Source organism: Astatotilapia calliptera, chromosome 18 (genome assembly GCF_900246225.1).
Source record: "Astatotilapia calliptera chromosome 18, fAstCal1.2, whole genome shotgun sequence".
Taxonomy (NCBI): Eukaryota; Metazoa; Chordata; class Actinopteri; order Cichliformes; family Cichlidae; genus Astatotilapia; species Astatotilapia calliptera.
The window spans coordinates 20,031,467-20,059,309 of NC_039319.1; the positions used below are offsets into that span (position 1 = coordinate 20,031,467).

At 38.6% G+C, this 27,843-nt stretch overlaps 2 protein-coding genes across 2 annotated transcripts; both read left to right on the top strand.

The window, feature by feature from the left end:
• The first annotated feature begins 3 nt into the window (after nt 1-3).
• Nucleotides 4-3,944, top strand: LOC113011418 (uncharacterized). Its single transcript, XM_026150993.1, has 3 exons — nt 4-571; nt 1,543-1,641; nt 1,774-3,944. Exons 1-3 carry the CDS (start codon nt 191-193, stop codon nt 3,898-3,900), a joined length of 2,607 nt encoding a protein of 868 aa, XP_026006778.1. The 5' UTR covers nt 4-190; the 3' UTR covers nt 3,901-3,944.
• Nucleotides 3,945-6,182: 2,238 nt separating this feature from the next.
• Nucleotides 6,183-25,092, top strand: LOC113011128 (zonadhesin). The gene is given in 38 exon segments (XM_026150523.1): nt 6,183-6,450; nt 6,610-6,662; nt 6,785-6,859; nt 7,375-7,598; nt 7,696-7,777; nt 8,036-8,433; nt 8,980-9,532; nt 9,663-9,859; nt 9,949-10,338; nt 10,738-11,030; nt 12,170-12,435; nt 12,548-12,607; nt 12,930-13,067; nt 13,180-13,436; nt 13,541-13,625; nt 13,781-13,849; nt 14,049-14,183; nt 14,296-14,552; nt 14,645-14,729; nt 14,827-15,057; nt 16,603-16,740; nt 17,012-17,268; nt 17,361-17,445; nt 17,543-17,773; nt 19,320-19,457; nt 19,729-19,985; nt 20,078-20,162; nt 20,262-20,492; nt 20,620-20,757; nt 21,058-21,314; nt 21,478-21,562; nt 21,652-22,321; nt 22,324-22,451; nt 22,789-22,997; nt 23,078-23,234; nt 23,312-23,652; nt 24,293-24,422; nt 24,552-25,092. Coding segments are annotated over 38 exon segments (7,605 nt in total). The 5' UTR covers nt 6,183-6,373; the 3' UTR covers nt 24,695-25,092.
• The last annotated feature ends 2,751 nt before the right edge of the window (nt 25,093-27,843 follow it).

Consider the following 27,843-nt stretch of genomic DNA (forward strand, 5'->3'; position numbering starts at 1 on the left):
TCAGTCTTAAACACTTATTGCCTAAAAATAAATATAACTGATGTAATTTAAACCTGAAAAATTGGATAATTAAGGATGCATATATTTTTAAAATTGCCTACCTTTCCCATGGTCCCACACTCTCATCTGTGGCCTTCAGTGGAGAGCGGTAAAGTAAAGCTGCATTGCTACTGCGCGAAAACAGTTCACCATGGCGCTCTGGAGATGTATGATCTGTTTTATCTTTGTTTCTTTAACTCTGAAGGTGCTCCTTAGCCACATAAATGCAGCTCATGGTCGAAGGCAGGATTTTTGGGTTTACTGTGGAATAGATGGCTGTGAACAAGATTTCAGAGTTTTTAACTCATTCTTTCGCCACATTAAACGGACGCACCCTCTGTATTTGACGAATGGAAGCCCACCAAGAGGATGGAGGATCCCCCCAACATCCCACTCTTTAGGATCGGAAAATTTTGGTGTTTCAGTCTTTGCCAACTGTAGTACTGCAACAACAACCAGCGCCGTGGAAATATCAACTGGTGGATCTTGGCCTGAAGTGCAGGAGCCTCAGGTTGTTGACAGCCCGAGCGCGGTAAGTGTTAAACTAAATAAAATGTAGTGTGGCTTCTGATGACAAATTTAGCTATGTCTAACTCCTCGTATTTGGTCCTATATTACTTTTAATCATTTTCTCCATTTTTAATCAAGAGAAATTTAACGAGATCTCGCGATATTATACCGCTAGATATTGTTCTTCAAACTGTTACAAGCGATTTCCACCATGGTTGGATTTTAAATCACAATTTCATCCTGCAGGATGAAATGAAAAACAAATAAACAGAATAGCAGTTCAGTGTAGATAGTACAGGCTATGCTGCAGCCGGAGAAGGCACACACTCTGCGGCTGGCATGTCTCCTGGTGAAGTTTGCATCAAAGACACTCTCAGGGCGTTTAAATCGTTCAATGTGACAGCAATTTGGGTATCTCGTAGGAATTACAGTTTCAGGTAAGACACAGAGTATTTGGAAGCACTGTAAAAAAAATCTGTTGGCTAGAAATACTGCCAAAACATGGATAAGAATGATTTTTTTGAAAATTAAATAAATTAATAAATGCATACAATAAAATATATCCATATACTAATACTAACATAAATTCTAAGTGCAAATCTAAATTACGTGATTTAAAAATACATAAATAATTTAATAAATACAACAAACATGTAAAGAAACTAATATCTAAGTGCGAACAAAAATTCATTATTTAAAAAGATAAAATCTCATTCTCATGAATCCAATCCCTAGCCTCATCAAAACAATGGACAACCCCTTTTTTATTGTTTCTTTGTCTTTGATTTCTTTTCCATTTTTTTTCTTTATTCCAAAGAATGAATATTATATTATCTTATATTCTATTGAATATTCACAACTGTAACACTAATCACTGTCATGCACTTTGTTTTTTAATGGACCAATCATTAGGTGTAACTGATTATACCTGTTATGTAAGAATTTCTATAATTGGCCAGGAGTTTGGACTAACTTTGTTTTTCTGCTCTAAAGGAAGAAGCTGTTGCTAAAACATCCTTTACCAGACACGATATTACCAGATCTGCTGCAGCTTTTGCTATCAGTGTTCAAGAACAGTGCCACTTATCACAGGTATGTTATAGTCTTAATTGATCAATACATTACATAAGGCAATCAATGTCTTACTTGTTCATAATGGAATTCAGAATTTTTTTTTTAATATAAATGCAGAATAAGTTACTTTTGTTTCAAATGTTTTCACAGAGAACGGTCAAACATATCATCTCAGGAGTGCAACAGTATCAGGCTGTTCTTTTGGATACGCTCAAGGAAAGAATGAAGACAGTGTTTGAAGATAATGCCGAGGGAACCACTCAGCTTCAAGATGAGGCTTTGGCTACATTTGATAAATTCATGGATCCTTTCTCCACCATTGCATATGGACAGCGTAGAGCCATAGGGGAAATGTTCTGTCCAGTCAACGCCGAGGAAGTAGTAGTATCCCAGAAGATATGTTGGGTAAAGCAAGGTCTTTCAAGGGTCATGTCCTTAAGGAACAAAAGTTTTTACTATGTACCATTAATTGAAAGTCTAAAGCAGTTAATGACTAATGAGAGAATCTTTACCATGTTGAACACTGCACCACAAAGAAGCAGAGAGGGATTCTTCTATGATTTTAGAGACGGGTCCCTCTTTACATCTCACCCCTTGTTTTCTCAGAGGCCAAATGCATTGCAATTAATACTGTACACAGATGAAATTGAAATATGTAACCCCTTAGGGTCCCATGCTTCTGCAAACAAATTGGTCATGTTTTATTATACTTTAGGAAATATTGATCCAAAATTTAGGTCAAAGTTAGCTGCAATACGACTTCTTGCTATTGCTAAAGCAAGTGACATTTCTCAGTGGGGTATTGATGTTGTACTGAAAAGAATACTTCAAGATCTATCACTGCTTTACAATGGTGTAAGGATTGAAATGTCAAATGGTGAAATTGAATTGTTTGGTGCTGTTATAGCCATTTGCGGAGACACGCTAGCCCAGCATGAGATTGCTGGCTTTAAAGAAGGGATTGGTTTTGCTTATAGCAAATGTAGACACTGTGAATGCAACTTTGATGATATGCAAAGTGTTTTTGAGGAGAAGAAGTTTGTTCAAAGAACTCTGGAGAAACATATCAGGCAGTGTTTTGAAATAGATAAAGCAAGCACAGATTTATTGAAAGCGTCCCTCAAAACTACTTATGGAATTAATAGAAGAAGCAGACTAGTTGATGTTCCTGCATTTGACCTGATCAAACAAACTCCACAGGACATAATGCATGTTATTTTTGAAGGTGTTGCATCAATGGAAGTTAAATTTGTATTAAAACACCTAATTCTCTCAGGACAATTGGAATTAGACAAGTTTAATTCAGACATTCAAAATTTTCCTTACTCACCTCTTGAAATACGGGATAAGCCATGTCCTATTAGCTTTGGCACTTTAGCGGCTAACGACAACAAATTGAAACAGTCTTGTGGACAGATGCTAATTCTTTTAAAAATATTACTTTTTCTTTTGTATGGTGTGGAGAGTGAGTATGTTGTATTTATTAGAAAGTTAATTATGATAGTTCAAATAGTTCTTGCTCCCATTATTTCTTTACAAACTGTATTGCAACTGAGAAATATGATTGAAGAACACCTGTATCAGTTCAAGCAACTTTTTCCCGAAGCCAATATAATACCTAAGCAACATTATATGTTGCATCTTCCCAGTCAAATCTTATCCCTTGGACCTTTAATAAGGAGTATGTGCATGCGCTTTGAGGCAAAGCACTCCTATTTTAAACAGTGGGCTTCTAAGTTAAATTTTAAAAATGTTTGTAAATCCCTAGCAAACCACAATCAATTTCTTGAGTGTTGTCAAAATGAAATAGGCACTGAACATCCTATTTTTGCGAAAGAAAAGGAATCCGGGCCAGTATCAGCTGTTAAAAATAATGAATATGTTAGGAAAAAAATTAAAGAATTTTTTGGAATAGATGTCATGCAGTCTGTTGTCTCAGTGAAATGGTATGTTCTAAATGGCAATAAATACATTGCTGGGAAGTCCATGATTATTGCAGATGTGGATGGCACTTTCCCTGTGTTTGGACTGATAAAGGATATCTTTTTGATTGACTCATCTTTTATTGCTTTTGAGTACCAATGCTATGAAACTTTGAATTTAAATGAAGACTTATTGGCATATGAAGTAACTGTGCCCATTGTTGCTCAAGCTACAGAATTAGCCCATGAGCTCATTGATTACACTTCATACTTTTCTATTAGTTTTAAGGACAGTGTGTTTGTTCCAATCAAATACAGTCTTTCTGATATTATTTCCCATAGAAATCACCCTTAAGATTAGGGTTGCACCAAGTATTGGCTTAGTGTAGTTTGTGATGATATAAGGTCACACTCATTTAACGTTCCCTAAACCAATGTCAATGTTGTACCACATAATGCTGGCATGCTGGGACAAACAGCTGTCTTTGAAATGTGATTTGTATCATAAATTGTGGTTAATTTTTTTCCCTTATATGTACAACTTTGAAGTCAGACATGATTTTGAATAAATAATATTTTCAACAGATGCCTTGTGTGAATTTCCTAAATCAAGCAAATTGAGTTTGTCACTCTATCTTGAAACAAGTGATATTTTGAGAGACATCTGGTGAGAGACCTAATGTAGGCTATTTTAAGAGTTATTCTTCCCATTTCTGGATTTCTGTACTAATATAGACACAATTATATGGTTATTCTCGATTTAAGTTTATTATCTAAAATCCAGACTTAGAAACAAGTAAATCTTTTTTAAAACAAGGCAAATAATCTGGCCTGTCTAAAAATAAGATTTTAAATCATGGCAAGCACCAGATAATTTGCAGTGTACAGTAATGGACTTCTATACATTTTACATCAGATTAAAAGTTTGGGTGTAAGATTCAGATAATTATTTATTAAAAGCTCGACATTTTAAATGAGAATAAGAAAGAAAAGTATGTCTTTGTGCCCCCTTTTCCCTGTTCATGCCCTATCGGGCCCCCTGGCTAAACTTTGCTAGATCCGCCCCTGCACAGTTACCAGCCGTCAGCTATGTAGAAAAGGATCCTGGTCTACAAAGTAATAAATAAATTCTAACAACAGCTTATCAAGCTTAAACATGCTGCTGTTGTTCAGCTGCTGGTTTCCTCTTTCTGGCGGGAAGTGGGCCAAAAACAAACAAGAGAGACGACTCGCGACAGAAAAGCAGATCAGCTGATCATTGATCAGTTTCACGATTGAAGTAGCAGCAAGAAGAGGCAGTCGCTCCATATATCGGTTGTTAAGCTTAACGTGGGAATCCTTTACAAACATTCAGAGATAAACTTACACACTTGCTTTACTTCTCTGGGGAAAACTTTCTCAGAGATGTAGCCTTGCAACAAAACCAGCATTACAACTACACACAGCCGCTCTATCACGTGAGCACACTGCTCCAAGGTGCTACGGTTATGAGCCGAGTTACACCATGTTGCAAGTTTTGTGAGGTGCTTTTTTTATCTTTAATGGATCAGATTACATTTTTTATTTCTCTCCGATATCCAATCCAGTAATTTACGTCAGTATCGGACCGATCCGGTCCATCTCTACTCTAGAGTTCCTTTTAAATCTGAAGAGGTGAGTAGAGACCATCTCTTCCAGTGCGTCTCAGTGCAGTTGTTTTGTTTTGTACCTGTGTGTGATTACCGTTCAGATCTGGGGAGGGAATGAACGTATAAAGTTCTATAGTTCTATTTAAACAGACAAAACAGTGGAGGTGTGACAACACAAATCTAGATTTTAGATGTGGATGTGGCAGAGTGTAGCTAATTGTCTCTCTGTGTTAGCTCTGTAATGGACTGGCCACAGTTCCAGGGTGAATCCAGGCCTGTGACAGCTGAGAAAGGCTCAAGTCGCTCAATTCAAACTTCTCTCAATCACGCTGATCCAATAATTTTCTTGTGTGCCTTCTGAGAGCGAATCTGACTCTTTTCCCTGTGTTTTAAATCTCAGTGCTATTCTGTTATTCCACTTTTCAGACTCTCATTTGTGTGACCCACCTTCTCCCCATCTCCACCTAATCCCTCAGAGAACCTCATCAGTGTCTCCAGCTGTATCTCCAACTTAACCAGCATCTAGACTCGGGGTTCCTGTCCTACTTGGTTGCATTTTTGAAACTTTGTTCTGCTATGTTGCTTATCTGGGTCCAATTACATAATAGCTTATTATACAAGCTGTGCTTTATTAAATTTATTGTATTCTTCCACATCACCTCAATGTTTTCTAATACACTTATAAACTATACTATGTATCAGCACTATCTAAAGAGTTATTTCTAAAACTAATTGTTTCTTTTTTAAGTTTATGGGCTCATTTATGTTTTTGTAAGTGTGTGTCTATGTGCACTTACCTTGCTCTAGAACCTTTTATGGCATAGCAACACTAAACCTTGACCTCACTTAGCACTGTTTACCAAAATAGCGGTAGGGTTGTCGTCACCTTTACAACATTTTTATGCTAGTCCAACCCCTTTCATGCCTTAATGCCCTGCTGTCCTCTTTTTCCTCCCACGGCTGAGGTTACCTGGTCAGGTGGTCAAATAAAAGGGATAAATACCTAAACCCAAAGCTCTATTCTGAGAACAAGACATAAAGTACAGGCTTGCGCTCGCATTCAAACAGTCGCTTAAGCTTTGCTTCCACCAAAAGGCTTAACAGCAGTTACTGCTCATCATTCATTCTTCAACTCATCAAAGAGAAAAAGAGTTTTAGCAACAGGAGAGCAGCCGAGAGGTTGCTATTAAAGGATCAGCTATGCTTGGAGGCATACGTACAGATTTGGTGGTCACGGTGGCTGTTCTCTTTCTAACTCAGACAGGGACTCAATGCAGGTAGGTTTCAAGATCATTTAAATTTTTTTAGTTTATCTGTGATTAATAATATTTTAGTTTAGTTTATTTAAATTAAAACAAAGGAAGTTTTTAGTCAAGTTTTTAACTCAGTCCTTTATTTTGTTACATTGGTTATTGGTCATTGATTTCCTATTTCAGAGCTGAAAATGACTTCCTATCAGTTACTTTACCGGAGTGGAGGGCACATTCAGGTACGATGTAGCACAGTTATTAAGACCTTTAAGAATTTCATAATTACCTGACCTGCTTTAGATAAGAACTCAAATCAAACATGTTGTACATAATGACGTATTTCATTTTTTGTTTCCTTTAGAATACGTTATACAGTGTTTTGATGACAGACATGCCAATCTGAACTGTGAGTGGCTGGCGAGTGAAAAAGGAGCAGGTGAAGACAATTATATTTAATAGAAAACAGTAGCCTGAACTGCTTTTTGAAGTCATCAAGCCAATTTACAGTTCTGGGTTCACTCTGGCTCTGAGAGATAAGTTGAATGAATTAATTAACCTTTAATTTTGTCCCAACCTTTGGCGAAATATCGGGAACATCCATCCACAGTTCTGTTTTAATCTACACACAGGCTGCGATTGTATTCGTGTCTCACCACATTATCACAAATTGATCTGAAATAGGCTATATTCTTTTACAACCTGGTGTTTTCCTGGGAGCACTCAAACAGAGAGCCTACACATGAGATTCAAATTTAGTAGCTACAGCAACACAAACAGACAGCTTCTACAGCTACAGCTATTTCACAGCAGATGTTCAGTACAAGGCAGTACTTGTTTAATTACAAGAACAAAGATGAAGAGCTGTTTCTGTTAAATATATATTATCAGCACATATCAGCATTTAAAATATGTAGCGTATTAAGTTTTCTTTTTTGTCTTTTTCTCCTCCAGGGGATTTTGCAGTGAATGTTTCAGAGAGTGGTCCACTAGGGATTGAGGGCCAGGCTTGTCTAGAGTTCTGGTACCTTGTCCCAGTTGCAGCTAATGGGTCTGAACTTCGTGTCTTGCTAAAAAACAGCGTTGGTTCAGTAGAAATCTGGACCTCTCCTGCTCTCTCTCAGAATGCATGGAGGCAAGCATTTGTGCCCCTGAACATCACTGAGTCCAGGACTCGGGTAAAATAAAACATAGCAGCACACATTAGAACTGTACTGTCATAATATAAATATTCTATAGCATGTCCTTAAATAAATTACCTTTTTTATATATTAGGTTGTGTTTGAAGTGGTTCAAGGATTGTCCATAGAGAAAGAGATCACATTTAAACAGATAGGTGTAAGAAAAGGCTCCTGTGGTAAGTATTTACCAAATTAAACTTCTCAACAACAGCTCTAGTGCCACAAATCAATTAAAAGATTGAACTGTATTCATAATAACCTTTGTGCGGTACATAAAAACAGAAGACGTGTCATAAGAATTGTCACAAAGACATTTTTTGATGAGGATGTTTTAGAAAATATTCTGAACTACAATATTAAAACTGAATACAGTTTTTTAATGTTATTAATCCTACATAGGTGTCGATAAGCTGTTAATATGGTCACCCCAACAGGACTACAGTGTGAATCGAATGCAGAGATATGGACAGATGAGACCACCCGCTGCCTCTGTTCTGCTGGCCAGCTCTCCTGCTTTCCCTCTCACTGCCCTGAAGGCCAACTCTGTGGTCCTCAAAGAAGAGGCCCCAATGGGACTTCTACCTTTGGGATGTGCACTATACACAGTCCCGCAGACGGCAGCACTTTTGATGGAGTATTGTTCCGCTTTACGACCGCCTGCACTTATGTTCTGGCTAAGACCTGCTCACCCACTGAAACCCTGCCCATGTTCGCTGTGGAAGTGGTCAATGAGCAGCATGATAACACATCTCTGCCAGAGGTCCAGAAGATCAATATTAACATGAGGATTTACAGGGTGTCTCTGCTGAAAAGCCAAACAGACCGGGTTGTGGTGAGTTACTTATATGTATGGAAGACATTTAGGGCACAGTTAATTACTAATTATACCAGCCTTTAACATTTACAAACACTGAAGAGTACATTTCTGACACATACATATGAAGACAATTTGAGTATTTTACATTACTAAGGAAGTCAATATTTTGTAAACAAAGCCACTGTCAACTACTGAACGAATATCTGTTTGGTAACAGCTATTTTCCTAATAAAAATATAGTATTATGTATTCACATTTTCTGTTTTATACTGCTCTGTAAACTTCATAATCCATAACTACTGTTCATACAACTGCACTTCCTTTTGCCTCGCCATTATGAAGTAATGACCACTGAGCCAAGTAAAGCACCAAATCCAGCGATTCCCATAATTGCATAAAGGGCAGATTTTATTGCCACTGGCAAAGGACTAATGGGTCATATTGGCCTTTATGAGCACAGCTATCTTCTAAGTGCCTTCTTTTATATAAACTTTCAAATGCAATAAGTCCATATTGTGTATGGCAACTGGTAAAAAAGGCTAAACTAACACTGTTTTTCAGATTAATGGGATCTGGAGAAAGCTTCCACTAAGCCTTAACAGCGACACTGTCAACATCAGGAGCACCCCTACCACTATTGTGCTGGCAACCACTTTTGGTCTTACAGTCTCATTTGACAGCACTGGTGTGGTCCACGTCACCCTCCCATCAACCTATTCTGATAAAGTCTGTGGCATGTGTGGCAACTTTAACCACCTCAAAGAAGATGACTTTAGGAACCTCGATTCACAAAACGCAACAGCTTTGGCTGAAAGCTGGCAGACTGGGAAAACTGCCTCTTCCTGTGAAACCATTCTATTCCCTCAGTGTGACCCACTGGAGGAGACACAGTATGCCAGCGAGCTGTACTGTGGAGGCTTATTCTCTACTACTGGTCCCTTTGCTGACTGCTTATCAGTTGTAGGGGCAGACAGCTATATCAGAGGCTGCGTGTTTGCCATGTGTTCTACTCATGGTGACCAAGCCGTGCTATGTGAGACGCTACGGGTCTATATTGATATCTGCAATAAAGCTGGCATTGCAGTACCCATGTTGAGGAACTCCACAATCTGCCGTATGTTGCGTTATTAAATCCTGCTTTTGTTTTCTTCCTCCTTTTCAAAATAGAGCGCACAGTGGCAAATAATAACTGATAACAGTAAAGGTCATGCACTTTTTCCTGTCTTTTTCTCGGATCCCCTCAGCCATTCAGTGCGGTGAGAACAGCCACTATAACTCGTGTGCTGATGGCTGTCCCGAGGTGTGCTCCAGTCTGGATATAGCTGGCTCCTGTGGAAGCTGTGAGGCAAGATGTGAGTGTGATTCTGGCTTCAAACTCAGTGGGGAAAAGTGTGTCCCAGCAGAAGACTGCGGGTGCTGGTATAATGGAAAACACTATGAGGTAAGTGAGGTAAATGAACACAACACAATTTCTTATTCACATATTCAATTTCACAGTAATTTATTCACATAACTCTGTTCTGCCTGCAGAAAGGAGAAATACTGGTGGAAGGAGATTGTGTGCAACAGTGTCAGTGTATGGGTAATAACAATATGCAGTGCACTCAAATGCAATGTGCAGACAATGAAGTTTGTAAGGTTAAAGATGGGGTCAAAGGCTGCTTCCTTTTCAAACCCACCACCTGCAGTGTGTACGGTGATCCACACTACATCACCTTTGACGGTCTGGCATATGACTTTCAAGGGGGATGCAGTTACATATTGACCACCACATGTGGTGGAGGAAGCTCAGTCCAGTTCACAGTATCTGGACACAACACCCACCCCCCCCTTCAGAACTTCACCAGATCCAAGCTTCAAGCCGTGGCTCTCCAAGTCGAGGATCTGTATCTCATCTTGAATCAAAGCGGAGAGGTCTATGTAAGAAAGCAATTCTCTCTTTAACACCATTGAAAACATTTCTTCACCTTTAAATTCAACAGGGCTGTTTTCAAGAACAGTGATCTGGGATTAGTTACAGCTTACATTTTACTGCACAAGGACTTCTTTTGTTCTGCATTATCTCCTGTAATTCATTAATGACAGTGGCAGATGACTTTCACACGTTTTTAGAGGTCAGTTACTGTTGTGTCAGATCGTTAGAGGAAGTCAGCTGTTTACAACCTGGAACTTAAGCAAGCTAAAGGGCTATACTTTAGTTAGTTAGTAGGTCACTGGTAGCACTAACCTAACTAACTATTTCAAGAAAATATTATCTCTACTTTATGTAAAACAACATGCAAAATAAGTTCAATTATTAAAAGACTGTCCTTTCTTTAGGTCAGTTATAAGCAAGTCCAACTGCCATATTCCACCAGCGGGACATATGGCTCAGTATGGGTGTATGTGAAGAATAATCATATCATCTTGGAGACAACTTTTGGCCTCAAAATGCACATAGATGGAGAGAACAGACTGTTTCTGCAGGTGGATGAGCACTACAAATATGAACTGTGTGGTCTGTGTGGCACTTATTCTGGATACCAGGACGATGACTTTGTAACTCCAGGAGGCCAAAACGTGTCAGAAACGTTTGAGTTTGGTGACAGCTGGAGGGTCCCAAACAACTCTGAGTGAGTTATTTTAATACTGTACACAGTAACAGCAAACATTTGGGTACCAGTATGGCACTTCTGTACCTAAATATACCAGCATAGTATTGAAAAAAAACAAAAGCTAGTAAAATGACTGCATTTTTTAGCGCCAGCAGAGTGGCAGTGTTTACTCTCCAATGAGCCTGAATTGTGCTTTTTCTTTCATACTATTAAGCAACATAGCATGTTTAGTAAAATCAGTGAACATCACCTGCTGAGCCTGAGCATGCCAGCATTGTTGTTGTATGTTAGTAATCTAAGCAGGTTCTGAGTGTCTTTGTGGCGGGGTGGGGGTTATTACATTACATTCACAACGTAATAACCCAACCTGCTATCACGGCAAATCATGAAATAGACACACATGCAGGATTTGCAGTTCAGGCACAACAGAGGGAGGTATTTTATTTCAAGCCAACATCTAAAAATCTGCTCAGCTTGTCAGACAACTGCAGGGAGCACGTATTTCTTCAAAAACTGCTGACTTTAATTAAATGATGTATTATGTAAGTGTTCCATGTAAAATGTTGAAATGAATCTGGTCAAATTAAATTTACTTGATTTGTATATATTCAGTTTATACAAAGCACGTTTTCCTTGAAGATTGAGTATTTGAATAAATAAACCTTTGATTTTATATCTTTCAGCTTCTTTTTACTTAGAATGGTCGCATCATGCATATTAAGGGTGAAAAGTTGTTTTTTTGAGTGAATACAACCTGGCGCCTTGGCTAGCCAATGTACTAAACTCACACACTAGCATATATTTTTCTTTATGCATCGTAATTTATTTAAAATTACATCAACATGTTTTATACAGTATCAGGGGCGTAATTTCTAGGGGGGTTATGACCCCCCTCCCAATAATCAGACCCAGCTAATATTACCCCCCCCCCCCCAATAAAATTATGAATTATCTTGCATAGATAGGCTGTTGATTTTCTTTATCCATTTCGGTTATTACCAGCAAGATAGTTGCATGTTTAATCATCTGGGAGTTTACCCAGATTTATTTATTTATTTAGATAGAGGTCTTGACCCCCTCAATGTTCAGCACAAAGTTACGTCCATGTACAGTATAATCTAGAAGTAACTAATCTCTGTTTGTCTAAATTTTCTCAGATGTTTAGCTCGTCCAAACAATCCAAGACTCTGTGACAAGGATGAGAGGGATACAGCCTACAATGAGTGTTCAGTGCTGTTTGGCAGTGTTTTCATGCCCTGTCATGAACACATTCACCCAAGCATTTACCTCAATAGTTGTGTGTATGACTACTGTGCTACGAGCGGCGACCAACACACACTCTGTGAATCTCTGAAGTCCTATGCAACAGCATGCCAGGTTTCAGGAGTTGAACTTCCAAATTGGCAGACTGGCACAGCCTGTGGTGGGTATTTGCATCAAATATGAGGATGACACTGTTATTATCATACAAGTAAATATACAGTAGGATGTCTAGATAGGTTGTGTTAACTGTGTGTGTTTTCATCCAATTTCAGAAGGCCTTTCTACCTCAACAGCTCCTCCAACAACTGCTTCTCCAACACCAGATCAAACTTGTAAGAGCATTCACAGTTTAGAAAGTTTATCGAGGACTAGTTTAAATAAGTGACGTGATACAGTTTACAAATAATCATTTCAAAACAAATATTAGCTTAGCTAATAACCTTGCTTGCTTTATATGTGCCAATATTTAATAGAAGTGTAAATATATTTTAGTTCTTTTGCTGACCTGAGGTATAACCTTCGACACATTAGATGGGATATTAAAGTTTTTTCAAAGTTTAAAAGCACTGTATCTCAGAAATTATTATTAACTCATAAATCAGCATTTCCATTGTTTGTTTCTTTCATCCATTATTTACATTTTGCTTTCTATAGTTTGTCCCTTGAACTGCAATTTTGAAAAAGATCTGTGTGGGTGGGAGCAGCTTATGCAGGACACTTTTGATTGGACAAAACACTCTGGACCCACACCAACAAATTTAACAGGTCCAAACCAAGACCACACCACTGGAGGTAAAACCAGTCTGTTACTTCTGTTGTTTTTCCTTTTTAGAGGTTGGGGTCTATTTTGGTTGGTTTCATAACATTGTTTATACTTAATGTGTACTATTCAACTTTTCCATAGCTGGTTTCTACATGTACCTTGAGGGAGACAGTGTAACTCATGGAGACTCTGCCCGTTTGATGAGCTCGGCGTGTAATTTTAACGGACCACTCTGCCTGTATTTCTGGTACCATATGTATGGTTCAGCCACAGCCATGGCTCTTAATATCTACCTGCTGAAAGACAGTAAAACAACAAAGCTCTGGTCCATGATGGACAACCAGGGACCTGAATGGCATCTGGGAAGAGCTGATGTCAAAGTGTCTGGTCCATTCCAAGTGAGTTTGACAATACATGAACATAAGAAATGTATGAAGGGCTTGCTGGAAATCAAGACTTGATATCCTAATTTAGAATTCTATTTTCTTCTTATGCCTTTCAGATTATAATAGAAGGAATTCGAGGCTCTAATTATCAGTCAGATGTGGCCATAGATGACATATCTGTCCATTTTGGCTCATGTTCAGGTAACAAAGGCAAAGCAAACTGTAGGTGCTTAATAAATATGGAACTATGCAATACTGTTGTAAACAGTTTGGAAAGTAAATCATTTAAGATATAAACTTCTTTAGCATAACTGATGTGACAGAGTTTACCAAAAGTCAGTGTTGTTTTTATTTAGGTAGCTTTCCAGCCCTGGGAAGTGGAACTAAGCCTTCTACAACTACAGAAATGCTCCCCTTACACCAAAGTAAATACACAGGAAGTTATATTTTACAAGTCATGTGTTTCTGCATCATAAAACCTTATGTTAAGTTAAAAATTAACATTTACATCTTGTTCATGTACTGAGTGTGCAGATTCTAATGGTAACTAGGGTTCACTTTTAGGAAGTTTAGCAAGTATCTCATGACTCATGCTATTTTTTTTCTCCAAATGTTTCCCTTTAGTCTGCAATCTTGACTGTAACTTTGATAGCAACCTTTGTAGCTGGGACCAGACGATTACGGATGCTTTTGACTGGACCTGGCAAAGAGGTTCTACCCCCACTTTAATGACGGGCCCCTCTGCTGACCACACTGGTGGTAAGATTTGATGTAAAATTTACACTGACAGTTAATAAAACCATAATACATCTAAAGGTGGACTTATTCCTTATATTATTATATCTTTAATGTTTTCAATCACCTTTTCTAGATGGCCACTATCTTTACATTGAAGCCAACAGTGCATCGTATGGAGACACAGCTCGTCTCATCAGCTCTGAGTGCTCTGACTCTGGACCTCAGTGTCTGCAGTTCTGGTACCATATGTATGGCTCAGCAGATACAATGGGCCTCCATGTTTACCTGCTCCAAAACAGAATAGCCAATCAGGTTTGGAGGAAGCAGAATGACCAAGGAAATATGTGGCACCTGGCTCAAGTGGACATTGAACCAACCACACCTTTTCAGGTGACCTATTTCAAACCATGGAGTGTGGCCTGCTTTCTGGTTATAAAAAATTATCCTGCAAACATATCATTCAATTTAATTTTATCATTTAGATCATTATTGAGGGGCGCAGAGGATCCAATGATGAGTCAGATGTGGCCATAGATGATTTGAAGCTTTATCACGGCCGCTGCTTAGGTAAAAGGTTTATATATCATAACATACCATTATTGGTTTGGAAAGGTGTTTCTCACTTTCTATGCAGACACTTAATAACACCGTTAAACTGTTGCAGATCTGGTAGGTGGAATTACAACACAATCAGCAAGACCTGATCTTAATACCACAGCGCCCCCAAGAGTCCCTGTCCAAACCACTGCAGCTCCACAGCCTCCTATGCTCACTGCTACCTTCCAACCAGCGATAATAAATATCACTGCCCCTCCCGTAGTGGAGGAAACAACCAACTTAATTAATAAGAACAATGTTACTGAAGCTCCAGATAGCCGGCCACCTCTGCAGCCAGGTATAGTAATAATTTCACAGTAACACTTCAATGTCCCATTTATACTCTAACAGATAATAGTTTACACCAGAGGTGTGGACTCGAGTCACATGACTTGGACTCCAGTCAGACTTGAGTCATTAATTTTATGACTTTAGACTTGACTTGAAAAAATGTTCTAAGACTTGTGACTTGACTTGGACTTTTACACCAGTGACCTGGGACTTGAATTGGACTTGAACCGGTTTACTTGAAAAGACTTGATATTTCACCCCAAATCTAAAATTTAACACACATATTATATAGAAAGTGTGCACCTTTAATTCAATTAATTCATTCATTTATTCCAACCACACTCCGTACGTATGTGTGCGTGAGCTGTAGCACAGTCAATCAAATTAACCAGAGTTTTTTAAGAAGAAAAAAAAAACGCTCAAAAATGCTGCAAGGAGTTATTTTTTTCAGGTACATAAACTATGAAGTAGTCAACAAAAAAAACGAAATGTAATATGCAAAATATGCAAGAAGAGAATCACGGACAGAGATGGAACAACTTCCAACTTTGTCCGACAGTTGAAGTTGCATAAAGAACGGTAGGTGGTGCTTCTCTTTTGCTGCGATGAGATAGCTGACTTCATCTAACTTTGTGATGTCAACTAGCTTTAATGTGTATGATATTTTTGTCATGCTATTTTAAAGCCGGTCCTACAAGCGCATCCAAGAATAACATGCAGCTTATCTCAGAACAGTCTGTGAAAATTATTCTTGGAGCTAAGTTTAATTGAGCTGCATTTTATAGAGGTGCAATTTCACAATTTGTGTATATTTTCTAAGTTCACTATTTTGTCATGTGTTGAGAAAAACAGAGATTTAAAAATCACATGGTCTAATATTTACATTTAGCATATAACTGCAACATTCTTTTATTTATTTATTTTTTTGAAAGACTCGAAAGGACTTGAAATTCAAAGTTTCAGACTTGTGACTTTACTCGGACTTTTAAACCAGTGACTTGAGACTTGACTCTGACTTGCCTGACATTACTTGAGACTTGACTTGTGACTTGAGGATAAAGACTTGAGACTTACTTGAGACTTGCAAAACAATGACTTGGTCCCACCTCTGGTTTACACATCCATTATTTGTGCAGCAGTGTGGGGTGGTGGTTAGCACCGTTGACTCACTACATAAAAGTCATGAGTTTTACTCCAACACGCCTTTCTGTGTGCAGTTTGCATGTTCTCCCCATGTTTGTGTGGGTTCTCTCGGGGTACTGTGGCTTCTTTCTACAGCCCAAAGACATGCAGTTAGTGGGGTTAGGTTAATTGTTGATTGTAAATTTCCTATAGGTGTGAATGTGAGTGCAAATGGTTGTCTGTCTGTATTAGCCCTGCAATATAATGGTGACCTGTCCAGTGTGTACCCTGCTTCTCACCCAATGGAAGCTCAGTTAGGCTCCAGTTCCCCACCCCTGATAAGGATAAGAGGAAGAGAATGGATGGATGGATATTTTATGTCTAGAATTATTCTATGCCTTATATAATCATATTTTTCTTTTTTGAACAGTGTGCCAATTCCACTGTAATTTTGAGCAAGATTTATGTCAGTGGAATCAGTTGATCACAGATGCTTTTGATTGGACAAGAAACAGTGGCTCCACTCCTACTATCAATACAGGACCTTCTACAGATCACACCACAGGAGGTAATTAGCTTTCTGACATAGGGAAAATAAAGTTAATATACTGAGGTTATATAGTGTTAAACTTCCCGAATAAAACAGTAACACCATTAAAGCCAGTTTAGTGATTTGTTTTTTTTTGTTTTTTGTTTTTTCCATTCAGTATGAAAAACTTTATGAGGCAGTTTTAGCAACAAGTGCAAATGGCTTGTAAATTAACTTCTATACTTATTTATTCTCAGTGTTATTGCCTAAAAGCATATCTTTAACTTACTGATTGTATGTCCCCATTCAGGTGGCCACTATCTTTACATTGAAGCCAACAGTGCATCGTATGGAGACACAGCTCGTCTCATCAGCTCTGAGTGCTCTGACTCTGGACCTCAGTGTCTGCAGTTCTGGTACCATATGTACGGCTCAGCAGATACAATGGGCCTCCATGTTTACCTGCTCCAAAACAGAATAGCCAATCAGGTTTGGAGGAAGCAGAATGACCAAGGAAATATGTGGCACCTGGCTCAAGTGGACATTGAACCAACCACACCTTTTCAGGTGACCTATTTCAAACCATGGAGTGTGGCCTGCTTTCTGGTTATAAAAAATTATCCTGCAAACATATCATTCAATTTAATTTTATCATTTAGATCATTATTGAGGGGCGCAGAGGATCCAATGATGAGTCAGATGTGGCCATAGATGATTTGAAGCTTTATCACGGCCGCTGCTTAGGTAAAAGGTTTATATATCATAACATACCATTATTGGTTTGGAAAGGTGTTTCTCACTTTCTATGCAGACACTTAATAACATTTTTAAACTGTTGCAGATCTGGTAGGTGGAATTACAACACAATCAGCAAGACCTGATCTTAATACCACAGTGCCCCCAAGAGTCCCTGTCCAAACCACTGCAGCTCCACAGCCTCCTATGCTCACTGCTACCTTCCAACCAGCGATAATAAATATCACTGCCCCTCCCGTAGTGGAGGAAACAACCAACTTAATTAATAAGAACAATGTTACTGAAGCTCCAGATAGCCGGCCACCTCTGCAGCCAGGTATAGTAATAATTTCACAGTAACACTTCAATGTCCCATTTATACTCTAACAGATAATAGTTTACACCAGAGGTGTGGACTCGAGTCACATGACTTGGACTCCAGTCAGACTTGAGTCATTAATTTTATGACTTTAGACTTGACTTGAAAAAATGTTCTAAGACTTGTGACTTGACTTGGACTTTTACACCAGTGACCTGGGACTTGAATTGGACTTGAACCGGTTTACTTGAAAAGACTTGATATTTCACCCCAAATCTAAAATTTAACACACATATTATATAGAAAGTGTGCACCTTTAATTCAATTAATTCATTCATTTATTCCAACCACACTCCGTACGTATGTGTGCGTGAGCTGTAGCACAGTCAATCAAATTAACCAGAGTTTTTTAAGAAGAAAAAAAAAAACGCTCAAAAATGCTGCAAGGAGTTATTTTTTTCAGGTACATAAACTATGAAGTAGTCAACAAAAAAAACGAAATGTAATATGCAAAATATGCAAGAAGAGAATCACGGACAGAGATGGAACAACTTCCAACTTTGTCCGACAGTTGAAGTTGCATAAAGAACGGTAGGTGGTGCTTCTCTTTTGCTGCGATGAGATAGCTGACTTCATCTAACTTTGTGATGTCAACTAGCTTTAATGTGTATGATATTTTTGTCATGCTATTTTAAAGCCGGTCCTACAAGCGCATCCAAGAATAACATGCAGCTTATCTCAGAACAGTCTGTGAAAATTATTCTTGGAGCTAAGTTTAATTGAGCTGCATTTTATAGAGGTGCAATTTCACAATTTGTGTATATTTTCTAAGTTCACTATTTTGTCATGTGTTGAGAAAAACAGAGATTTAAAAATCACATGGTCTAATATTTACATTTAGCATATAACTGCAACATTCTTTTATTTATTTATTTTTTTGAAAGACTCGAAAGGACTTGAAATTCAAAGTTTCAGACTTGTGACTTTACTCGGACTTTTAAACCAGTGACTTGAGACTTGACTCTGACTTGCCTGACATTACTTGAGACTTGACTTGTGACTTGAGGATAAAGACTTGAGACTTACTTGAGACTTGCAAAACAATGACTTGGTCCCACCTCTGGTTTACACATCCATTATTTGTGCAGCAGTGTGGGGTGGTGGTTAGCACCGTTGACTCACTACATAAAAGTCATGAGTTTTACTCCAACACGCCTTTCTGTGTGCAGTTTGCATGTTCTCCCCATGTTTGTGTGGGTTCTCTCGGGGTACTGTGGCTTCTTTCTACAGCCCAAAGACATGCAGTTAGTGGGGTTAGGTTAATTGTTGATTGTAAATTTCCTATAGGTGTGAATGTGAGTGCAAATGGTTGTCTGTCTGTATTAGCCCTGCAATATAATGGTGACCTGTCCAGTGTGTACCCTGCTTCTCACCCAATGGAAGCTCAGTTAGGCTCCAGTTCCCCACCCCTGATAAGGATAAGAGGAAGAGAATGGATGGATGGATATTTTATGTCTAGAATTATTCTATGCCTTATATAATCATATTTTTCTTTTTTGAACAGTGTGCCAATTCCACTGTAATTTTGAGCAAGATTTATGTCAGTGGAATCAGTTGATCACAGATGCTTTTGATTGGACAAGAAACAGTGGCTCCACTCCTACTATCAATACAGGACCTTCTACAGATCACACCACAGGAGGTAATTAGCTTTCTGACATAGGGAAAATAAAGTTAATATACTGAGGTTATATAGTGTTAAACTTCCCGAATAAAACAGTAACACCATTAAAGCCAGTTTAGTGATTTGTTTTTTTTTGTTTTTTGTTTTTTCCATTCAGTATGAAAAACTTTATGAGGCAGTTTTAGCAACAAGTGCAAATGGCTTGTAAATTAACTTCTGTACTTATTTATTCTCAGTGTTATTGCCTAAAAGCATATCTTTAACTTACTGATTGTATGTCCCCGTTCAGGTGGCCACTATCTTTACATTGAAGCCAACAGTGCATCGTATGGAGACACAGCTCGTCTCATCAGCTCTGAGTGCTCTGACTCTGGACCTCAGTGTCTGCAGTTCTGGTACCATATGTACGGCTCAGCAGATACAATGGGCCTCCATGTTTACCTGCTCCAAAACAGAATAGCCAATCAGGTTTGGAGGAAGCAGAATGACCAAGGAAATATGTGGCACCTGGCTCAAGTGGACATTGAACCAACCACACCTTTTCAGGTGACCTATTTCAAACCATGGAGTGTGGCCTGCTTTCTAGTTATAAAAAATTATCCTGCAAATGTATCATTCAATTTAATTTTATCATTTAGATCATTATTGAGGGGCGCAGAGGATCCAATGATGAGTCAGATGTGGCCATAGATGATTTGAAGCTTTATCACGGCCGCTGCTCAGGTAAGAAGCATATAAAAAACAAAATATACTTTACCAGGTTTGAAAAGCTGTTTCCAACTTTCTATGCAGACACTTAATAACATTTTTATACTGTTGCAGATCTGGTAGGTGGAATTACAACACAATCAGCTAGACCTGATCTTAATACCACAGCGCCCCCAAGAGTCCCTGTCCAAACCACTGCAGCTCCACAGCCTCCTATGCTCACTGCTACCTTCCAACCACCGATAATAAATATCACTGTCCCTCCCGTAGTGGAGGAAACAACCAACCTAATTAATAAGAACAATGTTACTGAAGCTCCAGATAGCCGGCCACCTCTGCAGCCAGGTATAGTAATAATTTTACAGCAGCTCTTGTTTCCCATTCTAGTTTATTCTGGTTTACAAATCCATTACGTAATATCTAAAATTACTGTATCAATGATGTAATCATATTTCTTTCTCTTTTTTAACAGCATGCCAGATGCACTGTGATTTTGAGCAAGATTTATGTCAGTGGAATCAGATGATAACTGATGCTTTTGATTGGACAAGACAGAGTGGCTCCACTCCTACGATCAATACTGGACCATCTTCAGATCACACCACAGGAGGTAATTAGCTTTCACAAACCAGAAACAGTTATTTTTCCAGGAAAAAAAATAAGTAAACCACACACAAATTTTCTGTTTAATATTAACCATAGTTGCATTGTTAAAACCATTTGATCGTTAGTTATTTCTTTATTTTTGTTTTATTGTAGTTTTCTTTTTTCCCTTTTTTTCAGTTTAATGTTAAAAATGTCGATGCAAAGAAATTTAACAAGCAGTTTTAACCATGTAAATGACTTGAACATGTGTAATTTACTGAATCATTCTCAATATTATTGTCTAAAAATGTATGTCCCTATTCAGGTGGCCACTATCTTTACATTGACGCCAACAGTGCATCATATGGAGACACAGCGCGTTTCATCAGCTCTGAGTGCTCTGACTCTGGACCTCAGTGTCTGCAGTTCTGGTACCATATGTACGGCTCAGCAGATACAATGGGCCTCCATGTTTACCTGCTCCAAAACAGAATAGCCAATCAGATTTGGAGGAAGCAGAATGACCAAGGAAATATGTGGCACCTGGCTCAGGTGGACATTACAGCAACAGACACTTTCCAGGTGTGTTACCTATCAGAGACATTTCTTTATTAGACCTATCTGATGTTGGAAAACTGCACTGCAAATAAATAACAGTCCAATACTTTTCATTTAAGTGTAACCTAATCACTCTGTATACCATCACAAGTATAGTGCCATGTAACAGTAACCGCTTTACTTTTAGATTATATTTGAAGGACGAAGAGGTTCGAATACTCAGTCTGATGTGGCAGTAGATGATGTGTCACTTTATCATGGGCGCTGTGCAGGTAATCCTAATGTCCTAACTATATTTTGTGCAGTCCAAACACTATCTGACAATCTAAATGACAGACCGGACTGTGAAATATTGTTACAGAACTGGTCAATCCAACAACAACTACAACTCAGTCAAAGCCGGAAACAACAGCTGGGCCACAACCATCAACCACAACTCAACTAAAGCCGGAAACAACAGCTGGGCCACAACCATCAACCACAACTCAACTAAAGCCGGAAACAACAGCTGGGCCACAACCATCAACCACAACTCAACTAAAGCCGGAAACAACAGCTGGGCCACAACCATCAACCACAACCCAACGAAAGCCGGAAACAACAGCTGGGCCACAACCATCAACCACAACTCAACTAAAGCCGGAAACAACAGCTGGGCCACAACCATCAACCACAACTCAACTAAAGCCGGAAACAACAGCTGGGCCACAACCATCAACCACAACTCAACTAAAGCCGGAAACAACAGCTGGGCCACAACCATCAACCACAACCCAACGAAAGCCGGAAACAACAGCTGGGCCACAACCATCAACCACAACTCAACTAAAGCCGGAAACAACAGCTGGGCCACAACCATCAACCACAACTCAACTAAAGCCGGAAACAACAGCTGGGCCACAACCATCAACCACAACTCAACTAAAGCCGGAAACAACAACTGGGCCACAACCATCAACCACAACTCAACTAAAGCCGGAAACAACAGCTGGGCCACAACCATCAACCACAACTCAACTAAAGCCGGAAACAACACCCAACGAAAGCCGGAAACAACAGCTGGGCCACAACCATCAACCACAGTTGGACCCCAGCCCACAACAAATAAACCGCAATCTACAACAACAGCAAGACCGCAACAAACAACCCTGACGGTACCAAGTAAGTTCTTTTTGCGTGTCTATAGTTATAAAAACAAATTGAAACATTGAATTGGGTTTCCTAAAATGTATACAGTAGCTGTCATGTTATGTTTGTGCATGTATGTCAGTTCTAAGCTTAAGACAATAACAAGCACATGTCTTGATGCATGCTCAATCATCCAGTGTTGCTCCCAATGAAAATTATACATCCAGATGAACAGAATCAACTTTTTGGGATTAACAAATACATTTTCAATATATAACAAAAACTTTTTTTTATTTTGTTTTTCTGTCATTTGAAGTTTATAACTGAGGATATATCTGTTCTCCAACTCTATACATCTTTCCTTCCCCAGCACCAATTTGCCCACGGTATAGTCACTATACCACTTGTGTCCCTGCATGTAGTCCAACCTGTTTTTTCTTGAATGGCCCACCACATTGTAGTGACAATGAGGTTTGTGTTCCTGGATGTGTGTGCGATGATGGCTTTGTCATGAAAATGAAGATTTGTGTGCCTCTGGAACAATGTGGCTGTGTGGACAAGAATGGCACCAAACACCAAGTAAGACAAATTGACAATATGGACAATTTTGAAAATGAGCTTGTGGTCATGTGGTATGTTGACTGTCTGTGTCTTTTCAGTTCAATGAACAGTGGTACACAGATCACTGCAGTCAGAAATGTGAATGTGAGAAGGATGACGGAATAGGAAAGATTGACTGTGATGATGAAGATGAATGTGATGGAAATGCTGTCTGCCTTCAAAATGAAAAGGGCAATTATTACTGCCAGTCTACAGGTAGTCTACATGCCTGCAATGTACCTAAACTATGCTTTTGTTCCTATTTATTTAACTGCTCTTCTTGTTCCCGACAGACTTCGATGAGTGTACGATCAAGAAGGACCCTGAATATAAAACATTTGATAAAATGAAGCATGACTTTGAGGGTGAACACTCTTACGTGCTGGTGAGGACCAGCAACTTGCCAAACAACCTTCCAGACATCTACATTGAAAGCATCAACACGCCCGTCTTAGATCAGGGCGGTGATAGTCAGCATGAAAATGACAGCAGCAGTGAAGAAGAGCAGAAGAGCAGGGAAGGTGATGATGATGACGATGACAGCAAAGAACATGACGAGCACCACAGATTACAAGAGCTTAAGATCAGAGTGTACAATCACACTGTGGAGTTCAAGAAGAATCGGAAACTGATCGTATGTATTAACACATTAACTTCTTAGCATTTTACTGTGGCACAGTGTGATGCTACCTACACACAGACATTTGTAAAATCAGTCTGGGAAATAACTAGCTCCTCTTCCCATTTCTCTTCAAGGTGTTACAACTGTAGCGAGGGAGAGGATGTTATATGTGCTAAATTATGCTGTGTGATAGCGCATTTCTTTTCACTTTAACATTTGTAGGTATAAGACAGAGGAAGAGAGACAATGTGTAAAAAACAGTAATGGCAATATTCCATGTTTATCCGGTGCCTAGATGTTATTGTGTCTGTGTGCGAGTAATATAATCCTATGAATCTCAATTTGCAAGGGTACGGAACTAAAACTAAGCAAGTATAAGACTGTAAGCGTTATAATGTACTTTGCTTGTGATTGTATCACACTAGCATGCTAACATTAGCTATTACGCACTGAAAGCTAATAGAATCTCAATAACTTGTACGTATTTGATAATATAGGAAAGACTTCAGCTAATACTCAAGCTTTCCACAACAAAAATGTATGTTTCTCTTCATACAACAAACATAATCATACAGGAATGAACAGCAGAATTGACATCTACATATACTTCAGTTATCTTAAATTGCACTGAGAGATTTTTTTTCCTCTTCAGGTGGATGGAAAACCTACGGAAATGCCCGTCTCAGTGACTGGTGGTCTAAAGATCTGGAAGCGTTCCTCTCATATCTACCTACAAACTGATTTTGGCTTGTCAGTGGCATTTAATGGACACCATTCAGCAGGTAGCCAGTGTACAATATCAAAAGCAGATGATGTAATTTATTTAATGTGTCATTCCACTTTAAGCTAATAAATAATTTATCGTTTCCCATATTCATACAATGTATTAAACGCTCATATTTATTCTGCAGAGATTACTCTACCACACATTTATAAAAGGAAGGTGGGAGGCCTGTGTGGAAACTTTGATGCTCAGAGAAAAAATGACAGGATGAAGCCAGATGGTACCATAGCCAGAAGCACTAAAGAGTTTGGAGAGAGCTGGAGAGTGTGAATGCCAGATGAAACACTGTCTTTGAATGTGGATGAGTTTAATCTCTATCAGTTACATAAAACTCCATATGGATAAAAAAGAACAGATGAGTGTAATGATTTTGGCTTTTCTTCGTTAGCCAGCAAGTGTTGTCTTTACCTAGCTTTTTAGGGCTATGTTTTCTGAATATCAGCATATCTATTTTTTCATGAATGTTTAGATACCTATCTTTTTCTTATTATTTCTACATATATTTGATATAATCATTGTACTCTACATGTAAATTGAGCTATTATTCTCATTGGATAATATAAAAAATTTAAAAAGTATGTGGTGAATGATCACATTTCATAAGGTGTTTTTGGCTTCCTGCATTGTTGAAGGTTTCTGATGAACTTACTACTCTAATAAAAGTGGACTGTAAGGACATTTGTGTTTCTTTGTGTGCAGCCATTTGGTCCCAAGTTTACGTGTACATTTTTAAGGTACAACCCATTAACCACCTGCAGTACAGCAGGAACACCAACCCAAACAAAGGAAAAACAAATAACACAAAACCTGTAACATGATACGGATAAGGAAGGTAATTGTTTTTTTTCTAGCAAACAATAGGATTGCTCTTGCTTGAAAAGCTCGTCTGTATCTGTATGAGGGCATGTTTATGTGGAATCCTTACTCTCAAGTGTTACAACACCACATAGAGCCATGGATGTATTTGTTCTGTGCATTTTTCTTTTCTTAAGGTTTCTCTGTGATGGTAAGTGAAGCTATGCCTATTGGCTACTATTTAACAGTTTCAAAAAGTTATGGCACAATTATTTCATACTACAAAAATGTATTTGAGACATTATATATACTTTCAAACTGCTGTTTTAACAAGAGTAGAACCTAATTTTAGATCCTTTAGATTTTTTTAATTAGTTGATGTGTTTTCAGGTGGATCCTCTTTAATGTTACTGATAGTTTGAGTTCATGTCCCTGGATATATAGGTGAATGCATGGTCAATAATTCTGGTATTGTTGGATTTCACTTAAGTAGCTAACAAAAACAGCAAGCAAACTATTCTAACTAGTAAAGATTAGACTGAGTTTGTAAGCATTAACACTACTAGTTTTATGGTTTGGAGCTTGAGGCTGCTATTAGTGACAGATGATGATATTTACTTCCCTGTGCTGAGCCTCCTTTAGCTGGTTCTAGTGCTCGAATACATATCTCAGGAATGGACTGAGTAGATCTGAATTTCTAAATATCTATCATGGTGCTTGAGCTGATGCTGATGCCAAGGCCATTATGCTACAGTCTGGCAATGTACAGATGCAGAAGAACCTTCAAACTGGCAGGAAAGTAATATCATTACTATGTATTTAAGTCCTCGTACTTTTGGTACCTGTTGGGCAAGAAAAATTAAGTCATAACTGTATGTTAAGAATATGTATTTAAAATTTAACATGTTTCTTTAATATAAATATGTTTTTATATTGTTGTCATTGTCTTTCCATTTTTCTAGCCCAAATACCAGCTCCAAGTACTAAACCAACAGGTAATACCCACAACAATCTTTGTACAATTAGCCATTGTGTTCAGTGCGACAGACGCTGCCCATATCTAAACCCCACAATAATGAATTTGATTTTTGTCACCTACTCAAGCTACAAGTACACTCACAAGCCACTTTGTTAGGCATACCAGGTAGACATGGCGAAAGCTCAAAGAAAGCAAGAAGACATGGAGACATAGTGACAATGCTCAAACCAAGTATCAGAATAGGGAAGAAAGGAGATTTAAGTGACTTAAGTGACTTTGAATGTGACATTGTTGTTGGTGCAGACAGACTGTCTGAGTATTTTAAGAATCTGCTGATCTATTGGAATTTTCCTATACAAACATCTCTACATTGACAGGGAATATTCCAGGATAAAAGAAAATACCCAATGAAAATATCCAGTGAAACTGTTGAAGGGATTTTTGCTCAGTTCTCTGGGTGAAAATACCGTGTTGATGCCCAAGGTGAAATGAGAATGGCCAGACTGCATTGAGCTGATGCTAAGGCAACAGCAACTCAAATAAAACATTCATTAGAGCCAAGGTGTGAAGAACATCATCTCTGAATGCACAAAAATATGTTGGTTACAGAAGTGGAAGACCCCACCAAGTGCTGTTCCTCTCAACTAAAAACAGAAAACTGGCTCTATGATTCAGGGGCTCACCAAAATTAGACAAAAGAAGATTAGATGTCTGGTCCCATTTCTACTGTGACATTTAGACATAGGCAAAATGAAAGCATGATTCCATCTGGCCTTGTATGAACTGATCAGGCTGCTGCACAGGCTACCTGAGTACTGTCCATGTCTTTATGACCATATCTTGGTGGCTGCTTCCAGCAGGATAACATTCCATGTCCCAAAGCTCACATCAACTGGTTTCTTGAACGTGACAATCAGTTTATTATACTCAAATAGCCTCCACAGTCACCACCTGTCAATCTAATGTGGAACTAATGAAGTGTTTTCACCGCTCTCATTCCATTTAGTGATCCTTGCTCACTCCTGAACCCTAACCACCTTGTTGCCTGTCCACAAAGCATTTCAGAAATTCCTCAATCTGACAACACACAAACAACCAAATTTATTACAGTTGCATTTATTCTGTATTTAATATTATTCATCTTTTTGATTACTGTTTGTGAGATCATTACTTTATATTTTTACACATTACTAGTATATTTCAAAATAGCATGTTGCAAAATTACAAATATGTGCCATGCTGATCATGCAGTTTTATGCCAGAAACTGTGGTGTGTGTGCTGTTTCCAGACTGTGCAGGTCCACCAGTGCTATGCTGCCCTGGACAAAACTCCAGTTGTTTCAGGGGATGTTACTGTGATCAGATATGTCTGACATTTGGTGACTGCTGCCGTGACTACAGGTCAACCTGTACAGAATGTAAGTGCGAGTGAACATGCAAAATAGCAAGGTCTGCATTCACAAGTAAGAATTTGTGGATTCAGGGTTGAATATTTATAATGCAACTCTTTCTTCTCTGCTACAGTTCTGACCCAAGTACCAACAAGAAAACAAGCCACTGGAAACAACAATATAATATATACAGATACAAACATCACCACACCAGTGCTCAATGCAGCATCCACACTTAATGTCAGCACAGCCTC